This window comes from Psammomys obesus, unplaced genomic scaffold (assembly GCF_907164565.1).
Source record: "Psammomys obesus unplaced genomic scaffold, mPsaObe1.curated_primary_1811, whole genome shotgun sequence".
NCBI classification, from domain to species: domain Eukaryota; kingdom Metazoa; phylum Chordata; class Mammalia; order Rodentia; family Muridae; genus Psammomys; species Psammomys obesus.
This window is the reverse complement of record NW_026596147.1, coordinates 15,364,319-15,387,333: the sequence shown is the minus strand read 5'-3', so window position 1 is coordinate 15,387,333 and position 23,015 is coordinate 15,364,319. Positions and strand designations below refer to the sequence as shown.

The window sequence follows — 23,015 nt, the reverse complement described above, 5'->3', positions numbered from 1 at the left end:
ATAGATAGATAGATAGATAGATAGATAGATAGATAGATAGATAGATAGATAGATAGATAGATAAAGTTCCAAGGGAAAATCAATAAAGTATTTTATAGGGTTTTTATTTGTATTCATATGTGATCTACTTGTAAAATATAAACTTAAGTCTTTATGAAACCTAGAAATTTTAGACATTTAAAAAGTATCAGTCTAATTGAAAAAACTTAAAACTAATATTTCAATTAAATTTAGTATAATAAAGATAGTCTTTATTTCTTTAGGAGAGCTGACCAATTAATTCAAGAAGATAAGGATGATGTCATCCCATACTGTATAGCCATTGGTGATGTGAAAAAACTTGTCAATTTTTTTGTGTCCAGGGGTCAGCTCAAGGAAGCACTGCTTGTGGCACAGGTATAATCACGTTAGCATGCCAGGTAAATACACTGGTGGGTGGAGATGAGGAACGGAGAAAGCCATGTTGGTTGGTTTGCCTTTTTGTGATGGACAGTCACAGATGGCTTCTTTCATGGAGTTCACTTTCCCAGCCGTCTTCCTCAACAATTTAATCACACTGAGCTCATTCTAGACTTTTTACTCAAACAATTGTCTTGACTTGCAATCGTCTCTGAGCTCTGAAAATCTTACTTAAAGTTGAACAACTATTTCTTTAATCAGTTACTTGGTGTGTTGGTACTCACAGTGAAGTTAACATTGTCTCTTTTTTAAATTCCAAGATTGTTTTCAAACCGTACTATGAACATTAAACATTGTTTAAGTATAATTTGTTTAAAGCAATAGCCCAGGCCTTGGAGGATGACTCAGTATCACACTCACAGAGAGACACACAGAGACACACAGACACATACAAACACACACACAGGGGTGGATAATAAGTATATCATCTTTTAAAAATAATCTGAAGTTGGTTATCCATAATTATCTAATGAATAATTAAATCTTCAATTGAATTGTAGGCTGCCTGTGAGGGAAATATTCAAACCTTACATGTTTCCACACCCAGGAGAACTTCATATTCTGATGATATCTACAAAGAAGACTTTAATGAGTGAGTGATATGCCTTTGTTTCGGGTCATTATTTTATGGCTGTGTAATATAAATATTATACTTCAGGTCATTGTTTTGTGGCTGTTTTCCCTTTAGAAGTATTGAAGGTGAGGTAGTACAATCTTCTTTTGTGAAATGAGCACTTGATATCTAGTGCTCAAATGTATTCCTTACCATCATCTAGTTCCATGACAAAAAATCCATCCCTATGAATAAAAGCTGTTGAGCAGGGAGACACAGCCTCCACACACTCATATAGCTTCCAGGAAGAGAGCAATGGGAATACCTAACTACTTTAAAAACAGATCAGCACATGTAATGGAGGAGAGTGTGGCTTTGCTCTAAAAAAGAAGAATTCACAATATCCAATCTCTTGGTAACCTCTTTTGCCAATGTTAGTGCTTAAAAGACCAATTATTCTTTTTTACAATAAGAAATCAAGATAATTTGAACACAGGGAACTTCCCAGAGACTCCTACTCCAACCAAGGACTATTTGTGGAGATGACCTGGAACCCCTGCACAGGTGTAGCCCATGGCAGTTCAGTGTCCAAGTGGGTTACATAGTAATGGGAAGAGGGACTGCCTCTGACATAATCTGATTGGCCTGCTCTTTGATCACTTCCCCCTGGGGGGGGAGCAGCCTTACCAGGCCACAGTAGAGGACAATGCGGCCACTTTTGATGAGAACTGATAGACTAAGATCAGAAAGAAGGAGAGGAGGACCTCCCCTATCAGTGGACTTGGGGAGTGGCATGCATGCAGAAAGGGGAGGGAGGGTGGGATTGGCAGGGGAGGAGGGAGGGGCTTATGGGGGAATACAAAATGAATAAAGTGTAATTAATAAAAAATAAATAAAAGATTTAAAAAAAAAAAAAGAAATCAAATACTTGTTTGTAAAAAGTTACAACTTAAATTTTGTAGACTTTCAATCTTTTCTTTAAATTATTTTACTTCTCTTGTCTTCCCTGTGACTCTTCTATTGGTTCCTCCAACTTTTAAGGTCAATATTATACTTATTATTTTTTTTAGGATATCCACCATGTAGCAAACAATTTTAAAATGTTAAACACAAAGTTTCTTTCTGCTGCTGTTCTTTGCTTCTTTTTCTTCTAAACTTGGGGTGTTAAACATGTGTACAATGCCACATTGTAGATATTAACTAAAACTTGAAAAATCTCATTTCAACCTCAGTTTTTCTAAAGTCAGTCTATAGCTATTACAAATTATCCAGTGCAGAATGGTAGGCAACACAATTTTTCATTGACAACCCAAGCTTTTCTGTTGATACTTGTAGTGACCAAAACTGGGAACAGCTTTATATTACACTTTCTATAAGACATCTGACCTTTTGGCTAAAATCTTAAATTGGGCTGTAATCTAAAACAAATATGTAGAATGAACTATTTGTTCTCTTACTTTAAAGTAAGACATTAGTTCACATCTCTGATAGAATTACTAAATTAACTAGAATTCCTAAATTATTAAATCTAATACCCTGTTTTTTTTTTCCTAGACTCCTACACAAAGTCATACATGAGCTGGCAGAATGGTATTTTCAGGATGGCCGAGCAGTGTTGGCTGCATGCTGCCATCTCGCTGTAGATGATATTGAGGTACAATACTTGAAAGTGGTGCATATAGCTGAGTAGCTCTCAGATATGTTTGTTATGTTTGAGGGGGGAAGATCAGATGTCGTCTGGTGTTGCATCCCTTCAAAATCTCACGGTGAATCAGCACACATACCTACTATTCAGCATGTGTTTTCTTGTTTTGTCTATTTTTTAGCAGATAAATATTTGTGACAACCTAGGCAAACAATTTAGTATTGCTGTATAATATAGAAGAAGCTTTTGAGATATTATGTTCTTTTCTGATGGAGACCAAATGACAGGTTCAGGATGCTGGACAATAGTATAGGAGCAAAAGGGTTTGGGACCATAGCTCATTGACAGAACACTTGACTAGAGTGTATGAAATTTTGAATTCCATTGCCAAAAAAAAAGAATGAATTATAGCATTTTAAAATCTAAGCTGAACGATAAGTTGTATATCTCACATACAACTTATAAGTTAGTCAGCTTCAGTTTTTCCATCTGAAATTATTTTTGCAGAGATACTTCAGTGAAATATTGTCTTCAATATATTTAAGAAAAAAAATGGTATCTAGGCTAATATTAATTTATCTGCTTACAACCTTGAATGGGAATGACTCTTCCGCCAAGCATCTGTGTAACTGAAGGAACTGTTTTCTTATAACAAGCTTGCTATGGCATACTTGATCCGTGGGAATGAACTAGAGCTGGCAGTCTCCGTGGGCACTGTCCTAGGAGATCCTGCAGCCCAAGCCACTCATTATGCTCTGCAGCTTCTGGCAAGAAAATGCATGATGATTCCAATGTGGTAAGAAACTTTTATCTAAAAGAGTAATTTTTCAGTTATGGCATGTGCTTTAGACTATAATAAACTACTTTTGAACAATGAAAGCATGAAATTTGCAGGCAAATGGTGGGAACTTGAAAAGATCATCCTGAGTGATTTCCCAGGTTTTAAATGGAAATCAAGGTCTAAGTCATTTTCATTCAGTCCTAAATCATCTTATTCTATATCAGACATCTGCATTATGTTGGCACTTTTAGAAAATACAAGATGCTGTCATTCAATAGGTAATTATTAATTAACGATAACTGAAGTTTTTATTTGGTTTTGTTTTGTGGTTAGAGAGATGGCCTAGCAGTTAAGAGTACTGTTCCTCTTACATAGGACTTGGGTTCAGTTCCCATGACATCTGCCTAGCAATTTACAACTATGTCTAACTCCAGTCCCAATGCACCCCTCTGGGCACCTGTATGTCCACGGTATACATACTTATATTCAAACACAAACATTCACATAAAATAGAAAAATGAATTTAAATCATCATAATTTTACTTTATCTTCAAAATACGTAAGTCCTGGGAAGTTTCTAAAATTTTTTATGAGGACCTTTACCTCTTCCTAGTCCCTACTTCATGTACTCAAACTTGTAAATTGGAGCTTTGACCATAGTATATGATGAGGAGGAGAAGGAGGAGGGGGAGCAGTAATATGATTTGGATGCAGCTAACAAGTTTACACTTCTTACTGGATACCAAGCAATAATTTAGTTTACATGTCATGAACTCCTATGTCCTGTGAAGCAGATACTGTTTTGCCAGAGGATTCAGTGAATCATGACAGAAAGTAACAAGCTACCTATGAAGTTTGTGCCCTTAGCTACCAAAATATCACTGCCTCATTGAAAAGAAGTTTTCTACTTTTTTATTTTCCTTCTTTTCTTGAGCTTGGAGTTTAATAGTATACTATGGATATCATCATAACTCACAATTTACTCATTTCTTACACTGATTTAAGAGCACTCTCCACTACCAAAATATAGTGATACACTGTAATTGATTCACAAGTCTCCAACATCAACTGGCCTCTGAGAGTTTCGAATGACCTCCATACCTGTCAAAAGCCTACAGCAACCACCTACGTAGTCTCTTATGATTGGTCTCAGGCCAATCAAAAAGTTTGAAATCTAACCCAAATCACTTATTTAAAAATGTGGCTGACTCTATGCTCCAAGATATCATCTAATGTGAATGAAATGTTTGTAAAATATACATACTTGAACATATATATGTAATATAGGCAACATTATTATGGGGAGTGCAGGTTGTTTTCATGAATTTGGGATTATATATGTATACATGTAACAACAAAGAAAATGAGGGCCGGAATTTGAGAGCGGGAAGGGGTACATGGGAGAATTGTATTGAGATACAAATATAATGGTATAAATAATGTAATTCTAATTTCAAAAAGCAAAAAATATTTTATACATTTGAAAAAATACAGCAAAGATAAAAAGTTGCTAATTGCTAATTAGTTTTGTTTTATCTCGCTGTTTAAAACTCTTTCGATGAGCTGATATCTGTCATACTTTCTTCTAACAAAAACGAAAATTCTCACACCTGGTGACTCCTCCTGCAGTGCTCTTCCTTTTCATGGCCAGAGCCAAGAAACCAGGATAAATCCAAATCCTGGAAAATATTGTGCTAAGTATGGTAATTTTCACAAGACATCCATACATGGCTACTAGAATCTTCCAAATTAAATTAACATAATTTAATTATTTAGCTTAAGGAAGCTAGTCATAATTTTATAAATCAAACAGTTCATGCATTTTACATTTACCAGTGCAGTTTTGTTTGATTCTTGGTATTTATGGTGCTTGTCTGATATTCACATTTAATATCTTCTCTCCAGCTTCCCATCAGTTGCATACAGGTACTATCTAGTTTTTTTTCTTATTAACATGTTATTTTTAAAAATTCACATAATTTTAAGTGTTTAAGACTACCTCAATGCTATTTGGTTTTATAATATTTCAATTTGTATCTGTAAGTTGTATAATTTATAGCAAATGAAAACTTAACCATAGAACAATAAGAATAGTTTTTATAACTTAAATGTGTGGCTGTATATTTAAAAGTTGTACAGAAAATGAACTGACTATGGCTTTTGTACTCTAAAAGTTAAATAACTCTGCTAAGCAAAATAAACCACATTCTTATAATGAAATTTAATATTAGATGATTTGGTTGGCCTATGTTTTGTTGAGCACACACAATAATGTACTCAGCTTTAATGAAACAGTGAAATAAACAATGGATATAATCAACAGCCCTTGATAAAAATATTTCTATATCAGGATATAGTTTGTAGGAAGAATTCAGGTTTTATTTTCAGTTGTTTTAATATAGTTTTAGTACCACTGTTTTCAAAGAGCAAAAGGAGAATGTAATTCTGTATTCTCAAGGATATTAAGTTTAAAGTGTTATGAGACAGGACTATCTCTCAGCAGATAAAAGTGCTTATATAAGCATGATGTCCTGAGTTCAATCCTATAGCAAGAGTATGTATTTGCATGTGTCCATACACACACTGACACACCAGCACATATACACATATATAAACATACACCTCCTTGTCTCTATCTCTGTTATTAATACAGAAAAGTATTACAATACATTATTAAATTTCATTATTACAAAGTACAATAAAAGGCCAGGCATGGTGGCACATGACTTTTATCCCATCATTTGGGAGGCAGAGGCAGGCGGATCTGTCTGAGTTCAAGACCAGCTTGATTTACAAAGAGTCCAGGACAGGCAGGGAGGGCTACATAGAGAAACCCTGTTTCGAAACAACAACAACAAAAAGAAAGTACAACAATTCATACGTCTTAGAAAGAAAAGGTGAACTTGGACTTTAAAAATCTTACCTGATCAACAGTAAAAATGAGATATAGGCACTTTAGGATGATATTATATCGTATTATTAATTGGCTATGAAAAAACTGGAAAAAATTGTAGTCTTTTAGTAGTTGTCTATTGATGTCATTTATAGTATTACTTACTAGTAGATGTTGCATTATTGAAATATTTTATGTAAAATTCTCTGAAATACCACTAAATTTATTTTTAATTCTAAAAACTTGAATATAAGCCTAACTCAAAATGCTACTGAGATCTGATAGACTAGGATCAGAAGGAAGGAGAGGAGGTCCTCCCCTATCAGTGGACTTGGGGAGGGGCATGCATGGAGAAGGGGGAGGGAAGGTGGGATTGGGGGAAGGAGGGAGGGATTTATGGGAGATACAAAGTGAATAAAGTATAATTAATAAAAATTGGAAAAAGATCTGGTGTGCAGGCAGAATGTTGTATAAATAATAAATAAACCTTAAAAAATGCTACTGTTTTAACAGTTTGGGGTATGGGGGAGACGTGTATATTCACTAAAATCTTGAATTTGACAACAAGGTTTACAAATGATCTTTTTATCTTATTTTATATTCTTTATGCTTTTTAAATACTTTTCTTGTATTTTAAAAGTTGTTGCATTATATAAATGATCAAAAGTCACTGTGAAAAAGCTAACGTGGTCCCTAGTTTATAGCTCTACAAAATATCCTTTCATATATTGTATGTTATAATATATCTAACATATTGTTTGTTCTAAAGGCACACCAAATATATATGTATATATATATATATATATATATATATATATATGTGTGTGTGTGTGTGTGTGTGTGTAAGTATACGCACCCATAATCATGAAACACTGGAAATTTGGTGTCTTCTGAGTTACAGTTTATGAAACAAAGTAGCCACCTAGTACACTGAGAAAAGCTTCTCATAGAAAATATGTTTTAGCAATGCTATTAAATCCATGTCATTTTATTCTTGTAATTTGTTACACTAGTTGAAAGTTTTGAAAATATTTTAAAACTATATTTCTTTTATGCATTTCTTCCTAAACCTTTAAAACATGCAGAGCAACAGACATCCAAAAAGTTAAAATAGCTAAGGATTCAGGGGTCAGAGTGCAGGCTAATCGAATTTCCCTCTGTTGACGAGAATAACAAAGAGGTAAAGCATGTTAGCTTTTACTTCACTTTACTGTTTTCTCCAAAGTCCTATCTACAACTACCTAAAGAATTTAAATTATGCAAATTTGGCATTTCAAAAGCTTTTGATAACACTCTGTAGTGTGTTTTCTGCAACCTATGTTTGAGATGGTTTGCTATAAATCACGAAATAATTCTGTAGCTGAGTAAGCAAGTATGGCTTATTGTATGAGTCCCCTTTTGAAACACTTGTGAATCTACTCTTGGATCATTTCCTCAATGGAGTTTTCCCCCTTGTTATACAAACAGGAACTTGGCAGCTGATCTTCTCCTGATGACTCCTGACAATGAAGTAGATTTAGTGAAGCTCTGTGCCTTCTACCCAGGGTGCACTGAAGAAATAAATGATCTCCACAAGAAGGTAGCTGATGATATACTAATGAATCTAGCATGGAATAAAGTACTTGGATATTAGTAATTTTTGGTTCATTCAAATAGAAATTCATGCCCAAATTAACTAATCAGATGGTCTTTTGGGGATACCTGTTGACTCAACAAAAGTGATAACCAAGGGAAAGGATGTTTATTGACTTCTAGTTACAACTCCTAATTTTCACAAAGAAAGAAAATTCACAGAAGTAAAGAATCTGTACAAATTCAAGATGGAATAAGAGTTTCGACTCCAAAATGTCTAACCAAGCTTAGTCCTTTCTACTGTCCTACTTTGTATCTGAAGGTTTGTGTACAAGTTAAAACTGTATTTTAATTTTATTGGTCTGTTTGTGAGTGTGACTGCTCGCATATACATACACATGCACACATGTACACAAGGAAGCCACAGGTTATTACTGGATACTTTTTTTTTTTGCTCTACCTTTTTAGTTTTTTTTTTAAATTCTTTATTAATTACACTTTATTCACTTTGTATCTCCCCTGTGGTTCCCTCCCTCCCTCCTCCCATTCCAATCCCTCCCTTCCTCCACCCTCTGCATGCATGTCCCTCCCCAAGTCCACTGATAGGGGAGGTCTTCTTTTCCTTCCTTCTGACCCTAGTCAATTAGGTCTCATCGGGAGTGGCTGCATTGTCTTCTTCTGTGGCCTGGTAATGCTGCTTCCCCTTCAGGGGGAGGTAATTAAAGAGCAGGCCAAACAGTTCATGTCAGAGACAGTTCCTGTTCCTATTACAATAGAACCCACTATTACAATAGAACCAGATATTGAACTGCTATGGGCTACATCTGTGCAGGGGTCTTAGGTTATCTCCATGCATAGTCCTTGGTTGGAGTATCAGTCTCAGGAAAGACCCCTATGCTCAGATTTTTTGATTCTGTTGCTCTCCTTGTGGAGTTCCTGTCTTCTCCAGATCTTACTGTTTCCCACTTCTTTCATAAGATTCCCTGCACTCTGCCCAAAGGTTGAGATAGTGATTCATGGGACATAGATCTTACTGGTTATCTAGACTGGCTCCAGGAATCTTTCAGTTTCCACCTCTACAGTGCTGGTATTACAAGTGAGACTGATGTACTGGGCTTTTATACATGCCCTGGAGACCCAAATCAGGATCTCATGATTGCAAGGTATGTGCTTTATTGGCCGAGATGTCATACCACCCCATAAATAGCATTTTAAGAAAGATCAATGAATTTCATATGTATTATCCAAATGTGATTTAAATATATATTTATTTCAAAGACTGCAGAAACCTAATTATAAGTGCTTAGCAAAACAGATTATTTATGCAACTTAAGAGTAAATTTCTTTTTTTCCTTTTTTTTATAAAAATTTATTCACTTTGTATCTAAGCTGTAGTCCCTCCCTCATCCCCTCTCAATCCAACCCTTCCTCCCTCTTCTCCTCCCATGCTCCTCCCCCCATCCACTGATAGTAGAGGTTCTCCTTCACTTCAGTCTGACCCTAGCCTCTCAGGTCTCACCAGGACTGGCTGCATTGTCTTCCTCTGTGGCCTGCTAAGGCTGTCCCCCTGCCCCCTCAGGGGGAGATGATCAAAGAGCCAGCCACTGAATTTGTGTCAGAGACAGCCCATGTTCTCCTTGCTAGGAAACCCACTTGGAGACTGAGCTGCCATGAGCTACCTCTGTGCAGGGGTTCTAGGTTATCTCCATACATGGTACTTGGTTGGAATATCAGCCTCAGAAAGGACCCCTGTGCCCAGACTTTTTGGTTATGTTGCTCTCCTTATGGAGCTCTTGTCATCTCCAGATCTTTCTATCTCCCCCTTTTTTTATAACAATATAAAGCATGCATCACTATAACTATCCAGAAAACACTACAGTTCTTTTTAAGCAAAAGGAAAATAGAAAGACCATATTTCCTCATCCTTAACTTAATCTGAAGGTTTTTTTCCCAGTTGGTGAGTAACCCTCATCATTAAGCATATACTTATGTTAAGATAGATCAAAAGTCTGAACAAATTGTTGACTATCGATGTGTTATGAAGTAAATGTGTGCATGTATGTCCATGTCTGATATTAGAATAGTATTTATGAAAGGATTTAATATCCAGTTCCAACAATAATTTGTGACATAGGAGATTTTTCTTTGAGTTCCTGTCTAAAAGTTTGCTCTGGGCACTGTGGAGATGCATCAGGTGTTGAGGGTGCCTATCCTCAATTCTAATGATGCAAACTCAATCACTGTTTTCCTCATGGTGGAAGGAGTAAAAGCTTGCATGCAAGTTTCCTCCACATGTGTGCCATGGCTCACAAAGTACACACACAAAATAAATAAATAAAAGAATAAAAATCTAAAGATAAAGAAAAATTTTGAAATAAAAAGAATGTGTGTTTAATTTTTGTAAGCACCCGAATAAATTTAGTTAAAATTATAATGCATGCAAAATGAGGCAATAAGACTTTGTTTCCACTTGTCTTTATATTTGAGTGTTAGCATTCTCAGAGGCAAGAAGTGCTGGTGTTATCATGCAGAGATATGGAGGATAAATGATGCACCAAAGTTTACACATCTGGCTTATTTTAATCAACAACAACAAAAAAATCATTGTATGCATTTATTGGTCACATATTGTGACATTTTGACACATACAGACATTATAATCAAATCTTCCACACCCACCATCTCAGATACTTGTTATGCTTCTGAGGTACAAACAATTAAAATCCTTTCTTTGAGGAGTCTTGAAAGATACACTGTTCTTGACTGGAGCCACCTTGCTCTTCAACACAACAGAACTTGCTCCTCCTCATGCCTGTGACCCTGAGCTGTAAAGAGCACCATCAACCCTCCACGTCCATAGGGAATAAGAGGGCCAAAGTAGGGCTCCACCAATGTTCATTACTCATTCTAAAGGATGGATTAGAATCTTTGTTCTTCAGAAAACTAGTGATTATAAAGTTGTTAACTGTGAAAAAAAATTAATTTAAGTATAGAAACCAAAGTCAGACTGCAGCCAAGCACAGTATTAACCTATCTGAGAAATTTCATGATAGGGCAGCAATTATTCTTGTCCTCTAGAGTGTGAAATGTCAGTGACAATCACTTTTTAAATATTTTTATACTTATTTTATTAATCCAGGTATAATAGCTATCCTTTCTAAGTTTCCAGTGAGTTAAAATAATGATGGCAAAGCAATGGTAATATATGTGTGTGTGTGTGTGTGTGTGTGTGTGTATATATATATATATATATATATTCGACATATTAGTAATGTATAGATGTATAGGCAAATACATATATAATACTTAACAAAGATTTTTGTGGTTTGTGTTTAAGAGATCTGTTCAGTCTCCTTAACTTTTAAACAATAATAAATGTGAAACTAATAATTGCATTAATGAGTGCATTTTAAAGCATTAACCTATTCTATTGCTTAGGAGTAAGCTTCAGTATTCTTAAAATTTATTTAAAATATAATTATGTCATTTTCCCTATCCTACCTCTCTCATATACCTTCCCCTCAAATTTACAGATTCCTCTTTTTTAATCATTGTTCCATATGCATATAGAGTAGTAATCACAACCTGCATAGTCTGTTCAATATTGTGTGTATATATATATATACATTTCTAGGGTAGCCCAGTATTGAATAATCAGTGTGTTGCTCATCCCTGGGGAAGACTAATTCTCCCCCTCCTAGCAATTATTAATTAATTGCTTATAGCTCTTTATCTAGAGGTAGGGCCCTGTGAAGTTTCCCCCATCGATACTGAAATGTCAACTGTTGGATTTATTCAGATCTTATGTAGGTAACAACGTTGTTGAGATTTTGTGGGTGTTGCTTTCATTTTTTTTATCTTTAATAATTGATATATTTTAGATAAATTTTAATTTATGTAAGTGGTAATTAATTTTATCCATATATTGGAAGCAAAACATCTTCATTGAGAGAACAGAATTTCCATTTCCACTGAAATGTCTATTTTTAATATTAATGAGCATTATTTTTATTTTGTAATATGGTATTTTGGAGACCCAAACTTTCCATTCTGTGTGCATTTTAAACTGTCAAACTTCAGAGATTAAATATGTTTAGTCTCTTTGGAATAGGGTTCTTTGGCCACAAAGTTAAGTTCAATTGTAGTGTAAGAGAATGTATGATGATGTAGTTTTGTACTTTTTATAGTTAATGTACTTTTGACAGTGTCTGTATTATGTATTTACTCTAAAACAAGTGACTTCAGTGTGGGCTTTGTTTTGTTTTTTCCTTGTTATTGCTGAGCTGCATTGGTGAGTACTGATCACAGCATTATGATCAGAAAAATTAGTTCTACATTTTTATCAAGTATTTATGTGGTAAAAGCCACTAATTCTTTAGCTAATGACCTTACCTTTATTCTTTGATCCTAAATATATTTCCATTAATAATTTCATTTATAAACAATTTTATTTAAATATATTCTAGGCTACTTTAATATGGGAAACAGATATTGTGGCAATAATTGGTATTTATACAGTAGCTTTTATCCCTGTAAAGCTTAGTAACTTTGTCTTTCAATAAATTATTTCTTAGTGCAAGCTACCCCCAGCAGAAGAATGCATCCAGCTAGCTGAAACAGCCCATGCAGATGGCAATGTATTTGAAACCATAAAGTATTATTTACTAAGCCAGGAACCCGAAAAGGCTCTTCCTATTGGTATTGATTTTGTCAAAGGTAAGTTTCTAATTGGTAGTTTGGCTTTTAGATCTATTTGATCATTTGATATTTTTATCCATCTTGATAATATGACTGAAAATTAAGTACTAGTAATCCCAAATTTCCCAAGGAGATAGATTACTGATGTGAAATATCCTGATTTTATGTTATGGGAGAACTTAGAGACAATGAATGGAACAATCGTTTTTATCCAAAATACAGAATTACGACTAAATGATAAATGGTTGATATTATAACTTTTAAAGTTGGATGAACAAGATTGATACTGTAACTTAAAATACATTTCATCTGGTTTTATTTTGCCAGGATGGATGAGTAACTCAAACTGGACCGTAGATACCGTTTACCCTGTGCTTGACCTACTGAGTTACATCCGAACTGAAAAGCTACTCTTGCATACATGCACTGAGTAAGTACTTTTCCTCAAGACATAAACATAAACAACATAGGATTTCAAAAAAAGCACTATTACTTTTGGTGTTCAAATCAAGGATCATCTTAGGTAGCTGAACTTATAGACCAATTATACTTTTCATTATTACTGTTGCTATGACAATAATATCAATAAAAGAAGACAATAAAGTAAACTTGAATAACAACTAAGGAACACAGCTAGTTTGTGTACATTTATGTGTGTGTGCATGTGTAGTTTCAATTATACACACCTGTTCAAAGAAACATATAATTGAAAACATTTATATGGTTGTGGGAATGGAGTCCATAAGAAACTAAGGGTCATATTTATCAATAACTATTGTATGTAAAAATCATAGTAAGCCTAGATGAGAGAAACACAAGTGCTAGAAAGCAGAAAATGACATTGTCTTTAAATTCAAGGACCACTTAGGATTTTTTTTCATATGTCTAAAGTCTTCAGAGATTTCAAGATAATTTACAAAGGAGTTTTTTAATGAATAAGCCTAGAAAACTGCCAAGTTCATCCTGCAGAAAATAAAATTAATTTTCTTGGTTAGAGTCGACATAATGTGCCGTAAGTTCCTAAATCTGATACAAGGAATTACTTAGAGATAAATAACAAGAAGAGAAAGCCAGGAGAGGCCTCAGGGTGCGAATCAACTATGAACAGTTGGATGCTTGCTTTGTGTGAGGTCTAAGGTTCAGGTTCAAACATAAAAAGACAAAAAATGTTAAATATATAAATTAAGTGCATAAAAACTAAATCTATTAAAGGTATTTGTTTTAAATTATGATTTATGTTATAGCATTAATTTTGGAATAAGAATTGAGTTAATTTTTGGCTAATGAATAAAGCATTTCCTCCAATTATACAAAATATACTAAATGTATAAGCATCATCTGTAAGAATATAAATTTATGTGTTTGAATTATGTAAGAAAGTAATGTCCCGTGATTCAAACTGTAAAGTTTAAAAATAAATATATTCTCTTTCAGGGCTCGAAATGAATTACTCATATTATGTGGGTACATTGGTGCCTTACTGGCTATCAGCAGACATTATCAAAGCATTGTTCCTGCACTTTATGAGTACACAAGGTAAAAATAAAAATACTTTACCGAGAAACTTCTCTTACTAAGATAAATAACCTTTAAGTAGAGCACAGGTACTGAATGTATTATTCTGTGCAGTCACTTGTTCACTCGGCAAGTGCTCTACAAGGAAGCAGACATTAAGTATGTGAATTGTGAATGCACCAGTCTACAAATGACAGAGTTGCTAACAGATTGTTAAATAGATAGGGTGTGCTGATTTTACTTATCAGGACACTTCAGAGAGGCATTCCAGAACACATAAATTGGCCCAGCAACTCCATCAAGGACCTGGATCCTTCCTTTTGTTCAACTATGAAACTCTTGTTTTTTGCATTTAAAATTTTATATTACGTTATTAACAGTTTTATATTCAAACATCGATTAACCCATATACAGATACATAATGCATTTCTAATTTTAAAATGTTATTCATTTATTATATTATTTATTACACTTTATTCACTTTGTATCCAGACTGTAGCCCCCCCCCCCATCATCTTTCCCAGTCCCAGTCATCCTCCCTCTTCTCCCCCTCAGCCCGTCCTCTAGTCCACTGATAGGGGAGATCCTCCTCCCCTTTTATCTGACCCTAGCTTATCAGGTCTCATCAGGACTGGCTGCATCATCTCCCTCTGTGGCCCATGGGGTGGTGATTAAAGAGCCAACCACTGAGTTCATATCAGAGACAGTCCTTGTTATACTTACTAGGGAACCCACTTGGAAACTGAGCAGCCCATGGTCTTCATCTGAGCAGGGGGGGGCTAGGTCTTCTCCATGCATGGTCCTTGGTTGGAGTACTGGTCTCTGCAGGACCTCCTGGGCCCATGATTTTTGGCTCTGTTGTTCTCCTTGTGGAGTTCCTTTCCCTCCAGGTCTTTCTATCTCCCTCTTCTTCCATAAGGTTTCCTGCACTCTGCCCAAAGTTTGGCTATGAGTCTCAGTATCTCCTTCCATACCCTGATGGATAGAGTATTTCAGATGTCCCCTGTGGAAGGATCCTGTCCTGTGAAACTATTTTTTAATTATTAAGTTATTTACTTTACATCCCCTCCTTCCTCTCCTCTCAGTCCCTCCCTCTCACCTCACCTCCCGATCATCTGTCTTTCTTTTCTTCTCAGAAAAGAGGAGAGCTTCCATGGATATTAATTTAGCAAGTTTCTCAGAAAATTGGGGATAGTTTTACCTCAAGACCTAGCTTATACCACTTCTGGGAACACCCAAAAAAATGTTCCACCGTAGCTCAAGGACACCAGCTCAACTATGTTCATAGCAGCTTCATTCATAATAGCCAGAAAATGGAAACAACCTACATGTCCCTCAACTGAAGAATACATAAAGAAACTGTGGTACATTTACACAATGGACTACTACTCTGCTATTAAAAACAAAGACAACACAAAATTTGCAGGCAAATAGATGGAACTAGAAAATACCATCTTGAGTGAGGTATCCCAGACCCAAAAAGACACACATAGTATGTATTCACTTATAAGTGGACTTTAGACATAAAGTACAGGAAAACCATGCTGTGATTCACAGACTCAAAGAAGCTAAGTAACAAGGAGGGCCCAAGTGGGGATTCTTGACTAGCAAGCTCTTAGCTCTTTTCTCCTGTGTGAGTTTCCCATGGTTGCAGATACATGCTACATCTCTATATATCATGTAGTCTAGGAAGGAAACAAAGGTGAGCGAGAAAGGGATTTCAAAGGGCTTGTTTAGGCAGACTTACACATTTTGTTCTGAAAAGTTTACCATCCGTTTTCATGCTTACATTTCACTTCCATGATTGTATAACACTGCTGTTAAAATATAGGAAGCTATATATACCTATCAGTGGACTTGGGGAGGGACATGCATGCAGAGGGTGAAGATAGGGAGGCATTAGGAAGAGAGGAGAGAGAGAACCACGGGGGGGGGGGGGATACAAAGTGAATAAAGTGTAATTAATAAAGAATAAAAAATATATATAGGAAGCTATACATATTAGCTTTTAATCTCTGTGGCAGAAAAATTCAAGTAAAGGAGATTTTAAAGTAGCAAAGAAACTAATATTTTATATCACAGACTGTGTTTTATAATCTGTCAATCAAACACCTACATTCTCTAACAGCTTGCTAAACTTCAGTCATCCATTATCCTTAAAACTTACTTCATTCAAAAATAAAATTCAAGGCTGAAACAAGAGATCTTCATTTCTTTTTCTTTTTTTCTTTTTTTTTCTTTTTCTTTTTTTTTCTTTTTTTTTCTTTTTCTTCTTTTCTTTTTTTTTTTTGAGATCTTCATTTCTAATCCATCCCACTACTTAACAGGACACATAGCACTGTTTTTTGTTTTGTTTTAAAATTATTATTATTATTATTTATTACAATTTATTCACTTTGTATCCCAGCTGTAGACCCCTCCCTTATCTCCTCCTGGTCCCAACCTCTCTCCATTTCCCCTTTTTCTCTCTCCCACCCAACTCCCTCCACCCCCACCCACCCATGGGCAGCTCAGTCTCTATGAGAGTTCCCTAGTGAGGGGAGCAGGGGCAGTCTCTGGTTTGAACTCAGTTGCCTGCTCTTTGATCACCTCCCGCTGGTGAGATGTCCTTACTAGGTCACAGAGAAAGAGAATCCAGACAGTCCTGAGGAAACTTGATAGGCTAAGGACAGATAGTAGGGGAGTCGGACACATCTCATTGTGTGAGTATGATTTGGTAAATAAGCAAATTCACAGAGTCTATCAGTGGACTTGGGGAGGGAGGAGAAGAGAGAAGGAATGTAGGATTCGGAGGGGATAAAGGAGGGGACCACAGCTGGGACACAAAGTGAATAAATTGTAATAAATAAAAATAAAGAAATAAAAGGGAAAAAATACAGAAAAAAATGAAACAAAAAAAAGAGTATTTCCTGAAAACCGATTTCTAAACTTATTAACTTGCTAAGTGGTAGAGTGTGCAACCTTTTGACTCCTGATGCTTAAAATCTTGGGGCTGGAGGGAAACATTTTTCTGAGTACATTTTACAGAAGGTAGGCAACTATGAGAGAAAAAGAAAGCTTTCTTATTTCTAAATAATTATGGTGAAGAAGTAGCCAGTGCTACCTAGGTCAACTTAAGCAATGAGGTCTAATACCATCAGAATGATCAAAGAAAATTTGTTTCTGTACAGGCAACAAACCAAGCTTCAAACCCCACTTTCAACCTAAAAATACAGGAACTATAGGCTATATCACATACATTAAAATAATATTGAATTTGTCCAGCTGTGTGTGACTTCATTGATGACAAGTGGAAGAAAAAAAATCTCAAATTAGTATTAATAATAAAAAGCTGAAATCTGGGCTTGGTGGCTCATATCTGAAGTCTCAGCATGGGAAAGTGAGGTAAATGTTTTCCCGCTGAATCAAGGGCAGCCTGGACTTCATGGAGCCTGCTTTTGGAGCGAGACTGCCTCAGAAATGGGGAAGCAAAAGAGCAATAAAGAATAAAAGCAAAATTGATTATGTGTAAGGCAAGGGAAACCTTATAGAATATGTCTAGGTTAAGGAAAACTTGTCAGGTCAGAGAGGATTTTAAGAAGGCTCAACTGTAGTGATTTTTTTTAAAATGATGATTATGTATATTATGCCCTGCAGCTTATTTTCATTTTCCAGGTGTACTGCATCTCTATTTCCACATTGTCTTGTTCTGTTTCCACTTCATTTCTTCCCCCTTTCCCTGTCCCCTATGCACACCTCTTCTTCCTGCATTCTATTACTTGTTCCTCAGAAGATTTATTTGTAAATTCTGTGTGTGTGAGCATGCACTTGCGCAGCATCTCTTAGCTTCACCTGTCCTCGTTTTGAAGATACCTCATTTTTATGTTCAGATGTAGTCTAATCCCAAAGCTGCTTATGTGTGAGTCTAGCCCACTACACCACAGAAGTAAAACAAGCTTCTCAAATCTAATCCTGCCCGTTTTCTCCTAATAGTGCCATTATATTTCTGTCATTGAGAATTAAATCAAAGTCCTGATGAGCTCTTCTGTCTCACTCCTGCTCTTCAACACTGCTTGCTTTGTCTAACCACACCATAGACTGTGCAGTGCATTTAACTAGAGTCTCTCGTCCCACCATGTTTCTCGGGCATTGTAGAACGATGAGGGATGTAAATAATGAACATGTAAGTGAGCACATATATGCCTGTGTATATCTAATTGAATGCACACACACTCCTAACAATTTTTATAGATAAAATTGCAGTTATTAAAGTTCATTTGTTTTGTCTGATGTTTTACTATTATTCCGGATGCCCTTTTTTTTTTCATGTTTCAGTCAGCTATTAAAACGCCGAGTGGTGTCGGTACCTTTAAAAATCGAACATCTCTCCAAGGAACTGGATGCATGGAGAGCTTGCACACAGTCTGCCAACCAGTGAGTGAATACAATTTAACATTCAAATGCAATTTAGTAAGTAATGTAGTGTTAATAAACGAAAGTGTTGAGACTGTGCATGTTTTTAATCAAGTATAGAAAAATAGTTTGTCAGTTTGTTAAGTATATTTTAGTACTAATTCATTGTGATATTAATTTCTGCCTTTCTTAAGTCCATTTTTATAATTTAAATTTAAATTGATTTGCCTCCATTTGTAAAAGATAATGAACAAATCATAGGCTGTTTTCATCTAAATCTGAGTAATTCTACAATTCTATAAAAAATGAAACATAAATGTTTGTTTGAAATGTAGATCGCCAGAAGATTCTCCATGTACTCCCCCTTCCGATTCACAAAGAATGGTTTATGAAACTTTGTTAAAGAGACTGAAAGAAGAGCCACTCAAAGGAATTACAGGACCTGATTATGTGACTGGATCAAGTCTTCCAAGCCATTCAGACATTCACATCTCTTGTCTTACTGGACTAAAAATCCAGGTACAGACTAAGATCAGACATTAACTTTATATTCCTATTATGCTCTGTTTAATGGTATCTTAAAACAAATATAAACTCAGTAAACTTGGTGAATGTTCAGGTTTCAGTAAGGAAATATTGCACTTAGTGCTTGCATAATAATACAAGTGGTCTCTTTCTTCTTAAATTGAGTGAGGTGATGACTGAGCTATGTCATAGAAGCAAATGTGTAAGACATACATTTAGAAGTGAAATCATATTTACATATACATACTTACATTTACATATATAGTAACAAAGATGTTTTAAAGTTAATATGTGTTACCTTAAGGGAAAGTAAGGTAGTGAAATAATTAACAATTACGCATGATTTTATCACAGAAGATTGTATTTTGCTTTCTAGTCTCCATTTGCATTGGATATGTACAATAAAAGAAAACCCTAGATGCTTATTACTTATACACATCAAGTATCCTTGCATTGTTTTACTGGACTTCCATCAATTAAAGTTCACTGTGATTCATCACAGAGGATGACTGATCCCCAAAGAGCATTCTTTAATGTACAGTCAAATGAAGGACAGTTGTTATGTCATATGCTTAGAGTTCTGAGTGTAACCCAGGGATTGTTATCTTGAAGAATCAGAGAAGTCTTCTTTGTCTTAGAATAGATATCACTGTGAGATAATAAAAACCAAATGACACAAAGTGAGTTATCACAATATGTCACAAAATGTTCCAACTGCCTGTGGTATACACACTTCAATGAGTGGGTCCTTATACTTCTAATGTAATATTACAAACATTTATTAAGCTGACCTGTGAGGCCAATGAGTGATCCAAAGTAAGTGGAGTAGCTGATTATTAATACAAACCCTGCCAATAACTTGGCCAATTATAAGGCAGACTCTTGAGAACACAACAATCTCTAAAGCATAGGACACAGAACTGTAAACACTGACATTATTCACTTGTGTTTAGTGATAAACAACCAAATCAGTGAATTCAATAGGTTAGCAGTGAATCATGAAACTTTCACAGTCTAAAGATCAGTTTCTGCTTTCATGGACTGTTTCCTTTTTAATTTAATTTTATTTTATTAATTACACTTTATTCATTTTGTATGCCCCCATAAGCCCCTCTCTCCTCCCCTCCTGGTCCCACCCTCCCCTTTCTTCACACATGCCCCTCTCCAAGTCCACTGATAGGGGAGGTCCTCCTCTCCTTCCTTCTGATCTTAGTCTATCAGATCTCATCAGGAGTGGCTGCATTGTCATCTTCTGTGGTCTGATAAGGCTGCTCCCCACTCAGGGGCTGGTGATCAAAGAGCAGGCCAATCAGATTATGTCAGAGGCAGTCCCTGTCCCTATTACTATGTAACCCACTTGGATACTAAACTACCATGGACTACATCTGTGCAGGGGTTCTAGGTTATCTCCATGCCAGGTACTTGGTTGGAGTATGAGTCTCTGGGAAGACCCCTGTGTTCACATTTTCTGGTTCTGTTGCTCTCCTTGTGGGGTTTCTGTCCTCTCCAGATCTTACTATTTCCCACTTCATGGACTGTTTTAATACTTGGTCCTTCCATCCCTTTTCCCACACGGCCCTTTTGCACTATGCAGGATAGCCAAAACACCAATAGGCACCAGCTGAGGTTTTCTTCACACAGGTCCACATTCATAAAAGGATCTATTAATTATCCCAATGCACACATAGCTAATGTAGATGAAGTAGTACCCTCCTAGAGTATTTTTAATTTGAAATTAATGTATTTGCATTTTATGAATGTGAAGTTAGCTAATCATTAACTTTTCCAACTCTAAAAGTAAACTGTAAACAGTAAAACATATCATTAAAAAGTATAACCAGAAGGGCCAAGTGTAGTAATGCAAGCCTTTAATCCCAGCTCTGGGTAGGCAGAGGCAGGCCAAACTTTGGAAGTTCCAGGCCAACCTGGTGTACAGAGTAAGTTATGGTGGTTAAAGCTCTGTTAAACAGAAAAACCCTGTCTCAAACAACAGCAAAATTATAACCAGAACTTGTTACATTTAGAGCCCAACAAAAAATGCAAATTGTACTGCTTTTGTGACTTTTTTTTTACATCATGCTTTTCTTCTAAAGAGCTGATTAAGACATTGACTTTTCAAAACTACTCAGGGTATGCTAATAACTGATGGGACTAGTCTCTCAAGTCACGATGAAATATAATTTTAAATCACACACATGATGAGCAATATCTGCTTCCTGTTCTGTAGAGAAGGATCCAAGTTTCTGGCTTTAGTTAATTTCCCGCCACACTGATCTCAGCCACATAACTAACGCCATGAAGTGCATATATCCCAGTTTGTTGCTTGGCAGTATGCTTTCATAAAAGAAGTTAACCATGGGGCAATTAATAAATTAACAGCACTTATTTTGATTGCTAGTACTGCTGTATACAAGGAATTAAGATTACAGTATAAAGCTCTGTTTTAACAGCCAACCACAGAATAATGGTATATTAATGAGGCACTTGAAAATATTTCTATAGTTGGTAGCCTAAAAAATTATTTTTCTTATATTACTAAATTTCCTACTAGCATTGCCTAATTGCACCAGTGCTTTCTCAGTGCAGTGACTGGTTCTGTCACTAAATATATGGTCTCATCTTCTCTTTTCTCACCTCTTAACCAGGGCCCCGTGTACTTCCTGGAAGATGGGAAATCGGCTATTTCTTTGAATGATGCTCTGATGTGGGCAAAGGTGAATCCATTCTCACCTTTAGGAACAGGAATACGACTCAATCCATTTTGACTGAAGATTTTTCTTCATACTTTGTAGTTTTGTAAAAAGAGAATTTGGAGTATTTATAACTTTCATTTTGGTTAGGAGGTGGGTTGGTAGTTGGAAAATATGAGGAATAATATTAAATTTTATTAATTTGAAAAATAAAATATTTATATAATTCCAAAGAAAAATATGTATCTTATTGATAAATGATATTACTTATATTTATAAGGAAGTTTTAAATTAATTATAAAGGACTAAATAATCTGCAAAGCAGATAGGCTTTAAAAGACATGGATGTCAACAAAATACTGTACTGTTAAAAGATTTAAACACATAAAATAGTACATCATCTAGAAGATTTCTTGGCACATAGGAGGTATTTGATGAATATTTAAATGAATATCTTGAAATATCAAAATTTATGAAATACACAGGTGATTTTCAATTCAACAAGCTCCCATATGATCATTTATAATAATTAGTTTCAAATAAATTTATGTAAATAAATTTGAAATATTGAATAAACTTCATACATTTATTTTTATTCATTTATTTTATTTATGTTTATTCAAAGCACAAGGCTAGAAAGGATAAAATACATCAATCTATTTTAATTAGTATAGAACTTTCACCTTAACATGTGTGAAGTTAATTAACACTAACTAAAGTACTTCAATACTCAAACTGTGTCACTTAAAAAATACCAGGCCACAGAGGAAGACAATGCAGCCACTCCTGATGAGACCTAATAGACTAGGATCAGAAGGAAGGAAAGGAAGACCTCCCCTATCAGTAGACTTGGGGAGGGGCATGCATAGAGAAGAGGGAGGAAAGGAAAGGAGGGGAGAAGGGAGGGATCTACATGGGGGATACAAAGTGAATAAAGTATAATTAATAAAAATTTTTTAAAAAAAAGAATCTTAAAAAAACATAATATACTTTGTCTGACTAAAGAATGAGCTTATAAACTACAACAAACGTGCTTTATGTTATCTTTAATATATTATATTTAAAATATTTTAAATCCTAAACAAGCTTTTTAAAGCTGATGTGTTACAATTAGCATAATGATCAATCATACTACCTCTTAAAGACCACAAGCTAGCATTTCATTTTGTAAAATAATAGTAATAAAGAATATGAAAAGTAATATAGGCTATTCGGTGATATAGTGACCATGTGTCTCCGAGAAGTGATATCTATAACTCAAAATTTTCTCTATTAATTTACACACATGCACT

General features: G+C 35.2%; 1 protein-coding gene across 5 annotated transcripts in view; it reads left to right on the top strand.

Annotated features, from left to right (window-relative positions):
• Positions 1–21,896, top strand: part of Wdr17 (WD repeat domain 17) — a 74,494-nt gene extending 52,598 nt beyond the window's left edge. For 2 of the 5 annotated variants that reach the window (XM_055593568.1, XM_055593570.1), the window contains 12 exons: positions 264–396; positions 960–1,051; positions 2,567–2,666; positions 3,314–3,453; positions 5,344–5,364; positions 7,799–7,910; positions 12,478–12,619; positions 12,929–13,031; positions 14,036–14,137; positions 18,431–18,529; positions 18,844–19,027; positions 21,679–21,896. In XM_055593568.1, the coding sequence (XP_055449543.1) occupies positions 264–396; positions 960–1,051; positions 2,567–2,666; positions 3,314–3,453; positions 5,344–5,364; positions 7,799–7,910; positions 12,478–12,619; positions 12,929–13,031; positions 14,036–14,137; positions 18,431–18,529; positions 18,844–19,027; positions 21,679–21,798 (1,348 nt within the window). In that variant the 3' untranslated portion in view covers positions 21,799–21,896. Of the gene's footprint in view, positions 1–263; positions 397–959; positions 1,052–2,566; positions 2,667–3,313; positions 3,454–5,343; positions 5,365–7,774; positions 7,911–12,477; positions 12,620–12,928; positions 13,032–14,035; positions 14,138–18,430; positions 18,530–18,843; positions 19,028–21,678 lie in introns of all 5 variants that reach the window. The other 3 variants (XM_055593569.1, XM_055593571.1, XM_055593567.1) reach the window with 2 other exon arrangements.
• Positions 21,897–23,015: the final 1,119 nt, after the last annotated feature.